This window comes from Mus caroli, chromosome 10 (genome assembly GCF_900094665.2).
Source record: "Mus caroli chromosome 10, CAROLI_EIJ_v1.1, whole genome shotgun sequence".
NCBI classification, from domain to species: Eukaryota; Metazoa; Chordata; class Mammalia; order Rodentia; family Muridae; genus Mus; species Mus caroli.
This window is the reverse complement of record NC_034579.1, coordinates 20,024,629-20,036,811: the sequence shown is the minus strand read 5'-3', so window position 1 is coordinate 20,036,811 and position 12,183 is coordinate 20,024,629. Positions and strand designations below refer to the sequence as shown.

Here is a 12,183-nt window from a genome sequence, read left to right as displayed (position 1 = left end):
GGCCCCAATGTTATTTCTTAAATAATCCAGTCTATTCCCAAATTTTAGTCTATATTGTGGATTTTTTGGTTTTTGGTTTTTGGTTTTTGGGTGGGTTTTTTGTTTGTTTGTTTGTTTGTTTTTTTATTTTTCGAGACAGGGTTTCTCTGTATAGCCCTAGCTGTCCTGGAACTCACTTTGTAGATCAGGCTGGCCTCGAACTCAGAAATCCGCCTGCCTCTGCCTCCCAAGTGCTGGGATTAAAGGCATGCACCACCACCGCCCAGCGTGGATTTTTTTATTGTCAGTATTTTAGAAATATTATTTGTAGAAAATAAAGACAACATTGCCTTATACTGTGACATAGAACATACAAAATTTCAGATATAAGGGAAAAAGCCATTTTGTGTTTTCAATAGACCCAATGTAGACTAAAACTAGAGACACATTCCACTGCTAGGATTCATTGCACAACTAGAAGTACTGAGGAATTTGATGGGTAAAGTCTCTTCCTTGTTCCTTTTCTGAATAATTCAAATACTCCACAGCATACAACCACAGGTTTGAGCTATCTCATTTGTTTGTTGAATGTATATAGTAATTGATGCTTTGATACGTTTTGATACATCTTAATTTTTATATTTTGACATGCATTATTAAAATTTATATTTATTTTATGTGAAAATATTCAACAATATATTATCACTAGATTCCTGAGTTTGTATTCAGGCTCAATATTCTAAAGCCAGAAGACCAAGGGCAGTAACCCACTAGAATCATCACCCAAGCTCTGGACCACGTAGCCACCTGCCAAGTATGAAGGAAGGAGTCAGATCACAGGGCACAAGGCCTGGATATTTTCTAATAACTGATGGAGCAATGACACTTCTTAATAATCAAATTGTAGAATCAGTGTCCACTCCCTAACATCACACTAAACAAATACAAAGTTTTCCATGCACTAGTCCTAAATTCTCACTGAAGCTCCTCAAGACACAGCCCTGAAAGAGAAAAATAGTAGCAACCAAATTGACGGGAAAAACAGATTAGCACACACACATACACACACACACATAAAGACATACACACATACATATATATGTATATGTGTGTATATATATATATATATATGTGTGTGTGTATATATATATATAGATATATATATACACACACACATGCCAACACACACATACTCACACAAACATATATAATACATACACATATACCAATACACACACACATATACACAAACATATATACCAAAACATATATATATATATATATATATATATATATACATCCTTGTATACCAACATACACACATACAGATACACATATAACAACATAAAATCACATATATACACATATATACATGAAGAACATATTTACCTACATATGCACATACCCATTCTTGCATACATACACATATATAGACCTTTAATTCTGATTTTATGAATGAAAACCGTTTTCCCTTAATATAATGTCATGAAATTCATATGCTCCAATATTATACTAAATATCTTTTCCTCAGTGATGGGCCTTGTTCTACTTTGTGATGGGAGGAATATTAGGGAACACTGTTCCCATTAGTCTCTGAGATCAGTGTGGTGCAGGCTCACATCTGATTACGATGACATTAGGCATGAGCTTCAGCCTCTTCTGACCTAAGCACACTCACTCACAGAGGAACAATCCTCCCTGATTTACCACGGTGTGGTGAAGAGTCAATGAGGTCTTCTAGCTAAAGCAGTCCACACACAGAGTTAATACTCTACAAGATCACATGCAGCCTTCTTTTATTTTTTAATGGATATTTTCTTTATTTACACTTCAAATGTTATCCCCTTTCCTGGTCCCCCCCCCTCACTGAAACCCCATACCCCCTCCCCCTGCTTCTATGAGAGTGTTCCTCCACCCACCCACCCACTCCTGCCTCCCTGCCCTCAGTTCCCCTACACTGGGGTATCTATCAAGCCTTCATAGGACCAAGGACCTCTCCTCCCATTGATGCCTGACAAGGCCATGCTCTACTACATATGCAGCTGAAGCCATTTATACTCCTTGGTTGGTGGCTTAGTCCCTGGGAGCTCTGGGTGGTCTGGTTGGTTGATATTGTTGTTCTTCCTATGGGGTTGCAAACCCCTTAAGCTCCTTCAGTCCTTTCTCTAACTCCTCCATTGGGGACCCCATGCTCAGTCCAATAGTTGGCTGCCAGCATCTGCTTCTGTATTTGTTCTGTCAGGGCCTCTCAGGAGACAGCTATATCAGCTCCTGTCAGCAAGCATTTCTTGGCATCCACAATAGTGTTGGGGTTTGGAGACTGTATATGGGATGAATCCCCAAGTGGGACAGTGTCTCCATGGCCTTTCCTTCAGTCTCAGCTCTACATTTTGTCTCCATATTTGCTCCCATGAGTATTTAGTTCCTCTTTCTAAGAAGGACTGAAGCATCCACACTTTGGTCTTCCTTCTTCTTGAGCTTTATGTGATCTGTGAAATGTACCTTGGGTATTCAGAGCTTTTGGGCTAATAGCCACTTATCAGTGAGTACATAGCATGTGTGCTCTTTTGTGATTGGGTTACCCCACTCAGGATGATATGTTCAAATTCCATCCCTTTGCCTGCAGATTTCATGAAGTGTTTGTTTTTAATAGCTGAGTAGTACTCCATTGTGTAAATGTACCACATTTTCTGTATCCATTCCTCTGTTGAGGGACATCTAGGTTGTTTCCATTTTCTGGCTATTATAAATAAGGCTGCTATGTACATAGTATAGCCATATGCGATCTGAAGACTTGAGTTCACTCCACCATGTGCTTCCAGTTCTAGAGTCCCTGTGTTTGCTACTGGGTAGCTCCATTAACAGACACTGAAACAGGGATCATGCTAAAGCCAGCACAAGCAGAGGGGTTGCAGAGAATAATGATGCACTAGCATGTTCAGATTTATACTCAGTTTTCCAGTACACAGAAAATATTCAGAAAAGTATAATGATCAAGGATGGAACATGGTAAATTAACTTGACTAATATGGTTCCAGTAGTCTTAGTCAGGATTGCCATTGCTGTGTGTTCACAGATAAGTAGTAGGAGAAGCAGGAAGGTTGAACAATCAGGAGAACCTTCACTGTGCAGGAGACCAAACAAAATACTGCATTCCACCCAGAGAGCTGAGAGTGAATGTTGTTAGTGTCCTGGTGACATTTTTGCTATCAATAGTGGCAGACAAGCGCCAAGTCCCCCAGAATGTTTATCCTAGAATCTTCCTGACTGGACTATCATCTGTAGTTCCCAGGTAAGAGAACCCACCCTTAAAGGAGATGTCACATGTACTTAATGCCCTGTGGCCATTATTGCTGTCTCAACCAGAGATCGCACTAGATTCTAGGCCTTTTAGTCAGAAAACACACCTTCATGGTCATATGTACTCTGCAAAGGAGTTTCTATGTATTTCCATCTTAAGCTTTATTGTGCACCTGGAACAGAAATGATTGCTGCCTGAGAAATTTTATTGATATTCTATAGTGTTTAAATATGCTGTCAATAAACTCCTGGCATCTGACTACTTAGTTTGATTCAGGTTGACAAAGTTAGTGAGAACTAAGTTTTCATTCTCCACTCTTGCAGGTTCTTTCTCTGCCTGCTATGACACCTCCAGGGACCCCCTCAGCTGTGATAAAACTCTATGACCAAGGCAGCTTTTGGAGAAAATGGTTTATCTCACTCAACACTTCCAGGTAACAGGCCTTCACTGAGAGAAGTTAGTCAGGAACTCAAATAGGCCAGAAACCTGGAGGCAGCAGGTGATGCAGAGACCATGGAAGATCACTGCTTAAGAGCTTGCCCAACATGGTTTGCTCAGCCTGCCTTCTTTTACAACCCAGGACTCCAGCCCATGGTGGGGACCGCCCACCATGGGCTGGGTCCTCTGCCATTAATCACTAAGAAAATTCCTTACAATCAGGTCTTATGGAGGCATTTTCTCAAATGAGGTTTCCCCCTTACACATAACTCTAGCTTTGGTCAAGTTGATATAAAATAAGACAGCACAAAAGGCTACTGCAGAAGGAATTGCTTCTTTGTTATATTAAACAAAACAGCCGTTATAGTATATTAGACTTTCTTTTGAATGCAGACGATTACAGTAAGCATCAGATACTCTAAAGCTTTTGTTTATCAACATTGTCACTCAAGGGAAGACACGTTACAGTTCTGTGCATGCAGGATAAGCCACTGGAATCTAAACAGCTAAAGCCAAAATAAACTGATAGTGTTTAAGGGTTGAACTGAAGAGCCATGAGCAGGGGATATTAAGGAGTCTGGGGAGCTTTTGGTCATCTGTCAGTCTCACAAGGACAGACTTCCTCAATTGTAGTAAATAGGAAGTAACCCATGTGAGGTAGTTTAAGTCTGTATGTAACATTCAAAAACCTGAGGCAGGGGAATTGCCTGCAGTTGCAACCCAGTATAGATTAGTCTGAGCTACAGAGAAAGAATCTGTTTCAAATAAGAATCAGAAGTGGGAAAGCAACTAAGGGGACATTTTACCAGCTTTAGGCATCTGACAAGAATAGATATCATACATTAATAATAAATAGTTGACGTTTATCCAAGGGAAATTAAGATGACAGAAGCAAGTAAGGACATTTCAGTATGCATTGACAACTTTGACAAGTATATAAGGCTCAATTTTCTTCTTTATTTTTCTACAATATGTAAGAGTATTTTGCTTACATGTCTGTCTATCAACCATATGTTTAGAGTGCCTGTGGAGGCTGAGTTACAAACATGACTAGAGTTATCTATGGTTGTGAGCTGCCATGGAATGCTGTTAATGAGTCATGGTCCTCAGGAAAGCAGCCAGTGCTTTTACTGCAGAGCTCTCTCTTCTGCTCTATAGCTTGGAGTTTTATCATTTTTGTCTGAAACATGCAAATCAAGAATACAATATGAACAATACCCAGAGGAAGAACCACTCCCAGAAGCTCCAACACTCCCAGGATCACAGGATCAGAGCCACTCCCACAACACCAGAGGAAGCTCTACTCCCAAGCACTCTAATACACCCAGGATGATAGGATCATAGGTGAGGAGGACACAACATCTAACCCAGCACCAGGTGTAACTAAAACCAGTGGGACCCAGGCACCCAGGAACTCTGCCTGACCAGTGGTTCCTTCTGGCTCTGAGCCAGTGTCTTGAGCAGATCTTGGGTGCAAACTCTGCAGCCAGTCCCATAACACCCAGAGGAAGATCCATTCGAAGGCACTCTATCATGCCCAAGATCATAGGATCAGAGGTGTCCTGGGCAGACCTTTGCCACTAACTCAGCAGCCAGTCCCACAACACCCAGAACAAGCTCCACTCCCAGGCATTCTAACAAACCCAGGATCACAGGACCACAAGAGCTTGGTCACACCATGATCTCAGTGTCCCAGACACAACTTGACTCATAGGAGCTCTGACAAATCCAGGATCTCAGGATCATAGGATCACAGGATCACAGAGACAACTGAACTCTGAGGAGTTCTGACAACCAGGATCACAGGAAGGACAGACTCTGGTCAGATATAGCAAGGGCAGGTAGCACTAGAGATAATCAGATGGTGGGAGGCAAGCATAAGAATATAAGCAACATAAACCAAGGTTACTTGGCATCATCAGAACCCAATTCTCCCACCATAAGAAGTCCCATATCACACTGGAAAAGCAAGATTCAGATCAAAAATCACTTCTAATGATGATGACAGAAGACTTTAAGAAGGACATAAGTAACTCCCTTAAAGAAATACAGGAGAAGACAGGTAAACAACTAGAAGCCCTTAAAGAGGAAACACAAAAATCCCTTTAAGTGTTATAGGGAAACACAATCAAACAGGCAAAAGAAATAAACAAAACCATCCAAGATCTAAAAATGGAAACAGAAACAATGAAGAAATAACAAAAGGAGACAACTCTGGAGTTAGAAAACCTAGGAAAGAGATCAGGAGTCAAAGATGCAAGCATCACCAACACAATTCAAGAGATAGCAGAGAGAATTTCAGGTGCAGAAGATACCATAGAAAACATTGACACAACAGTCAAAGAAAATGCAAAATGCAAAAAGCTCCTAATCCAAAACATCCAGGAAATCCAAGACAGAATGAGAAGACCAAACCTAAGGATAATCGGTATAGAAGAGAGTGAAGATTCCCAACTTAAAGGGCCAGTAAATATCTTCAACAAAATTATAGAATAAAACTTCCCTAAGCTAAAGAAAGAGATGTCCATGGACATACAAGAAGCCTACAGAACTCCAAATAGTCTGAACCAGAAAAGAAATTCCTCCTGACACATAATAATCAGAACACCAAATGCACAAAACAAAGAAAGAATATTAAAAGCAGTAAGGGAAAAAGGTCAAGTAACATATAAAGGCAGACCAATTAGAATTACACCAGACTTCTTCCCAGAGACTATGAAAGCTAGAAGATCCTGGGCAGATGTCATAAGAGACAAACACTACCTCAGAGTATAGGCCTGGAAATCAATCTTCCAAGCAAATGGTCCCAAGAAACAAGCTGGGTTAACCATTACACTAAGGGATAAAATTGACTTTCAACCAAAAGTTATCAAAAAAAAAAAAAAAAGATAAGGAAGGACACTTCATACTCACCAAAGGAAAAATCTACCAAGAAGAACTCTCAGTTCTGAACATCTATGCTTCAAATACAAGGGCACCCACATTCATAAAAGAAACTTAACTGAAGCTCAAAGCACACATCACACCCCACACAATAATAGTGGGAGACTTCAATACCCTACTCTCAGCAATGGGCAGATCATGGAAACATAAACTAAACAGAGACACAGTGAAACTAATAGAAGCTATGAACCAAAAGGATCTAACAGATATTTATAGAACATTTCATCCAAGAGCAAAAGAATATTCCTTTTTCTTAGTACCTCAGGGTACCATCTCCAAAACAGGCCTCAATAGATACAAAAAGATTGAAATAATCCCATGAATCCTATCAGATCTCCACAGACTAAGGCTGGTCTTAAATACCAACAAAAACAATGGAAAGCACAGATACACATGGAAGCTGAACAATGCTCTACTCATTGATAATTTGGTCAAGGAAGAAATAAAGAAATTAAAGGCCTTTTAGAATTTAAAGAAAATGAGGACACATCATACCAAAACTTATGGGACACTATGAAAGCAGTGGTAAGAGGAAAACTCATAGCTCTTAGTGCCTCCAAAAAGAAACTGGACAGAGGATACACCAGCAGCTTGACAGCACACCTGAAAGCTCTAGAACTAAAAGAAGCAAATACACCCAAAAGGAGTAGAAGGCGGGAAAGAATCAAACTCAGAGCTGAAATCAACCAAAAAGAAACAAAAAGAACAAAGAATCAACAAAACCAGGAGCTAGTTCTTTGAGAAACTCAACAAGATAGATAAACCTTTTGCCAGAGTAACCAGAGGGCACAGAGACAGTATCCAAATTAATAAATCAGAAATGAAAATGGAGGCATAGGAACAAAATATGTCTTAAAACTATTCTGCTTGTTTTATATTAACAGATGAAAATATTAAAATCATGTTCTACAAACATCATGGAAATATTATTGATAATTTTTCTCACTGTGCTTGAAATTAGCATTTTCTTAATATTTAACTTATTTTGAAAATTTTAAAATATACTTACTGATAAAATAACTTCTTTCCCAGAAAAACTGGTAATGCTTTTTGGGAGGGGGGTGGTTTTTTCGAGACAGGGTTTCTCTGTGTAGCCCTGGCTGTCCTGGAACTCAGAAATCCACCTGCCTCTGCCTCCTGAATGCTGGGATTAAAGGTGTGTGCCACCACGTCCAGCCTAGTAATGCTTTTTAAGTAAACTGATTGTTTTACAAGGTACACAGACATATAATGCATTTTAAATACTCTCTCACTATGTCAGGTGGTATCATATAAGGACTTTTGAATATATTTCTTGATGATTCATTTTTTAATATTTTATGCTCTTTTATAATGCTTAATTCCCAAAGAATATTTTGTATGTTTGAAAAAAATTAGTATTCAACATTAGATATAGGATCCTCAGTTATGGATAGTATTAAATATTCATAATGATATTTTAGGATAAGGATATGAATATAAAGGTTGAACAATTTTTATGTATTACTTGATTCTCAAAATACTCAATATTATTATATTTGATGTATAAAATGCACTTAAATAATAAAAAATAAGGAAAAAATAGAACACAACATGAAGTTTCTTTATTCCTGTGCTATATATTACCCTCTAGTTTATGATTAAGTAAGAAATCTCAAAAACATCCTGTTGGCTTTTTCCAAAGTAAATTGAACGAGGAATTCATACCTTTACTGGGAGGAAGCTTTACAAAGACATCTGTCGGCCTTGGGCTCAAACTCAGCGGACAGTCCCAAGGTCCCCAGAGGACTCTCCACTCCCCAGGCACCCTAGCACGCCCAGGATCTTAGGATCACTGGTGAGTGGAACACAACATCTGTTCCCATACAACCAGGAGAGCCTGCGCCCAGCAAGAACAGGGACACAGGAACCCTGCTCGACCAGTGGCTTGGGTTCCTTCAGGTCGGCACTAGTCTACCTTCTTGGTTTTGAACTCAGTGGACAACCCCACTGTCCCAAGAGGAGGTACCACTTCCAGGCGCTCTAACAAGCCCAGGATCTTAGGATCCCAGGAGCTTGGTCACACCAGGATCTCAGGGTCCCAGAGGCAGCTTGACTTCAAGAACTTTGACACACCCAGAATCTCAGGATCACAGGATTTCAGACTCATAGGATCACAGAGAAAGCTGGATTCTGAGGAGTTTTGACTCAACTGGGATTACAGGAAGGACAGGCTCCAATTAGATATATTGAGGGAAGGGAGCCCTTGAGATAATCAGATGGCAGGAGGCAAACATAAGAACGGAAGCAACAGAAACCAAGGTTACTTGGCATCATCAGAACCCAACTCTCCCACCATAGCAAGTCCTGGATACACCATCACACCAGAAAAGCAAGATATGGATCTAAAGTCACTTCTTATGATGATGATGGAGGACTATAAGAAGGACATAAACAACTCCCTTAAAGAAATACAGGAGAACACAAGAAAACAGCTAGAAGCCCTTAAAGAGGAAACACAAAAATCCCTTAAAGAATTACAGGAAAATACATCCAAACAGGTGAGAGAACTGAACAAAAACAATGCAGGATCTAAAAATGGAAGTAGAAACAATAAAAAAAAATCATAAAGGGAGACAAAGACATCTGTCATCCTAATGAAGTGAGATTTTCAAACTGTGTGTGGCTATGTATTTCTCCATTTAGTTCAGTGTTTTCTTCTGAATGCATTATTAACTTTGCTTTTGTGCACACCTTGAAAACTTCTATAATCTTTAGAAACCTTAAAAAATAAGTGAAGAATCGTCCAACTTATAAATCACAGTGAATAAAAATTACCCATCTTCAAATCACTAACTTAAACATATAAGGATTGTAAGGCTTTAGGATAACGGTCGTTCCTCTGAGTGTTCACTCCCTAGAACAGTTCACTGAATGCAGGTACTGTTGGTGACATTGTTTTTCTCTTTTCCTCTTTAAACAACTGAGTAGATGCTAATTAATACATAAAATCATTGGTTTATGCTTCTTGACATTAAAAATCACGTTTTAAAATGAGCACATTAGGACCTTAGTTACTATAGACCCACATATCACCATTTTCTGAATAAGACAGCTCCTAAGCATTGAGCAAGTTTGCAACAACTTCTCCCCCACACCCCTCAAAAGAAAAAAAAGGAACAGTCTAGACATGAAGCCAGTAAAGAGAGTCCTTAAATATTGGGGTGAAGTTGCGGAACTATTTTTCTTCACAGTTGACAGCTTCTGGCAGGAATATGAGAAAGGACTCAGTCACATTTAAGGCACTTGGTGTTTTTTCCTTATTTGGTGGGGGGGGGGGACAAAGAATGGAAGGAAGGAGTTGGGAGAAATGGGACACAAGGGTGATGGTCTACATACATTGTATGAAATTCCCAAATAATCAACAAAAATTATGTTGGAAGAAAAATACTACTAAGAGTTTTAAAGATGATATATTCAAACTTGTGGGTTAAAAGTTTAACAAAAGCCAACAATCAGATTTTTAGAAAGATAGGAGAGGGGTCTACTAGCTATACATTAAGAGAAACCATGCAACTTTAAGAAGCACAAGATTCAGTGGAAATAGTTAAATTTTTCTGATTCCATCACAACTAGAAGTTAATTTTACACCTATTAAAGAACACGCCGTCTATATTTATGTCTTTGGGTCACATTCGAAGCATAATTCATCACATTACAGGAACAGACCTGGGCACTCAGTCTCCCCAGTGATTTTTCTGCTGGGAATCTCTCCAATCCCCAACTAAACCAAGAATCTACTCAGGAAACAAGTTGGTGGTTGAGGAATTCTCCCTCAAGATTTTGCCAGAGACAATGAGTTTGATGGCTTTTCGAAACCAAGGATAAAAGAAAGCATAAATCAAAGGGTTCATGGCTGAGTTATAGTAAGCTATCCAAACTAGGATTTCATACACATACGTGGGCGTGATGAACCCTAGGAAAGCATCAATGATGGAGTCAATGAAGTATGGCAGCCATGAAAGGAGGAAGGCAGCCACTGCGATGCCCAGGGTTTTGGCTGCTTTCCTCTCCCTCTTGGCCACCCTGTCCTTGTAGCTGTCTGATGCCCTGGCAGTCTGCTTGTTCATCTTCTCAATGTTCTGAGCCTGCTGTTTAGCAATGAGGAAAATCTTAGAATAGACAGTTATCATCACAAGGGTGGGGATAAGAAATAATAGGAAATTGATAAAGACCCAGCTTTGATTCACTGCAAGTTGACAGCCACCCACACAGGTGAGAGCACTCACTAGATCCTCCAGCCCAGCTTCATTGGCCCCTGTATAAAGGAGAGAAAACCCATAAATGGTAGATAGGAGCCAGGAGAAGGTGATGCACTTTCCAGAAACAGAAGCAGTGAACCTGGTGGGGTAGATCAGGGGGTCACTGACTGCAATGTATCTATCAACAGAGATGAAGCACAAGTTAAAGATAGAACAATAGCAGAAAGATACATCAAAACAAGTGTGTAATTTACAGTAACTGTCCCCAAAGTACCAGCAGCCCTCCACAGACCTCACGGTGCTGAAGGGCATCACAGTCAGTCCCACCAAGAAATCAGCACAGGCCAGGGACACCACCAGGAAGTTGGCAGGAGAGTGCAGCTGCCTGAAATGAAGAATTGATGTCATCACCAGGAGGTTTCCACACACAGCCAGCACAGCCCCAAAGCCAAAGACTGCATAGAGGATGAGGCGAGGGCCTGGGGAGTATGGGCTCCTGACACAGGATCTGTTCAGATTCTCATAGCACAGCTCTGCAGATGTGGCAGAGAGCAGATCCCTGCTCAGGATGTTGTCTTGGTCCCAGGGAAAACTGTCATCATCTGTAGCCATGTAAACTACTCCAAAGATCCTCAGAAAAAGCGCAGTTTGTAATTGCTAATACATGTTATCCATCTTAACACAAGACAAAGACATCAGTTTATATTTTCATTGTTTAGAAGTATTTCCTTCCTAATTCCCAGTCAACTACCCTTATTATATGAAGGGTGCATATGTCTTTCTAGAAAGTCTTTGCTTCATCTACTTCTTCACATCCTTAAAGCACCAGTGTATTCTGCAATGCATATTTGAATCTCAAGTTTTATTAGCATTGGCAGCTCTACTTAACTAACCTACATTAATGCCCCAAGCACCCCTAACCCTCAGGAAAGCACCTAATGACTGCAAATGCAGTGTGTCCCTAGGACTGAATCCCCACGGTGTAAGGTGAGGCAAGTGAGGGCTTGTCAGTAAGTGTGCTGTTTATTTCATAAACAATTTTCCCCTACTAATATTCTACTGACAACTGACCTTTCTGTATAATGCGGTTGAACATGATACCTGCCTGCCCCAATAGAACTTTACCTAGAATATTAAGTTTTGTTCATTTATTATGTCTGATCTTTCATCTTCATTAGAAATCTCATATTGGAAGCTATTAGAATTTCTTCATGAAAATTCTTTTGCCCTTCAAGGATTGGTATGGGTTAAAGAAATAAGACGCAGAGCCATGAGAATGCCTACTTTCCTCCACTTTCAGCT

The 12,183-nt window shown here is 39.9% G+C and overlaps 1 protein-coding gene across 1 annotated transcript; it reads right to left on the bottom strand.

Moving 5' to 3' along the window:
- Positions 1–10,416: 10,416 nt before the first annotated feature.
- Positions 10,417–11,493, bottom strand: LOC110303764 (trace amine-associated receptor 7b). Its single transcript, XM_021174969.1, has one exon. The coding sequence runs from the start codon at positions 11,491–11,493 to the stop codon at positions 10,417–10,419; it is 1,077 nt and encodes a 358-aa protein (XP_021030628.1).
- Between the last annotated feature and the right edge of the window lie 690 nt (positions 11,494–12,183).

Coding starts and splice junctions, on each gene's coding strand:
- LOC110303764 (XM_021174969.1), bottom strand. CDS start 11,493: ATGGCTACAGATGATGACAGTTTTCCCTGGGACCAAGACAACATCCTG.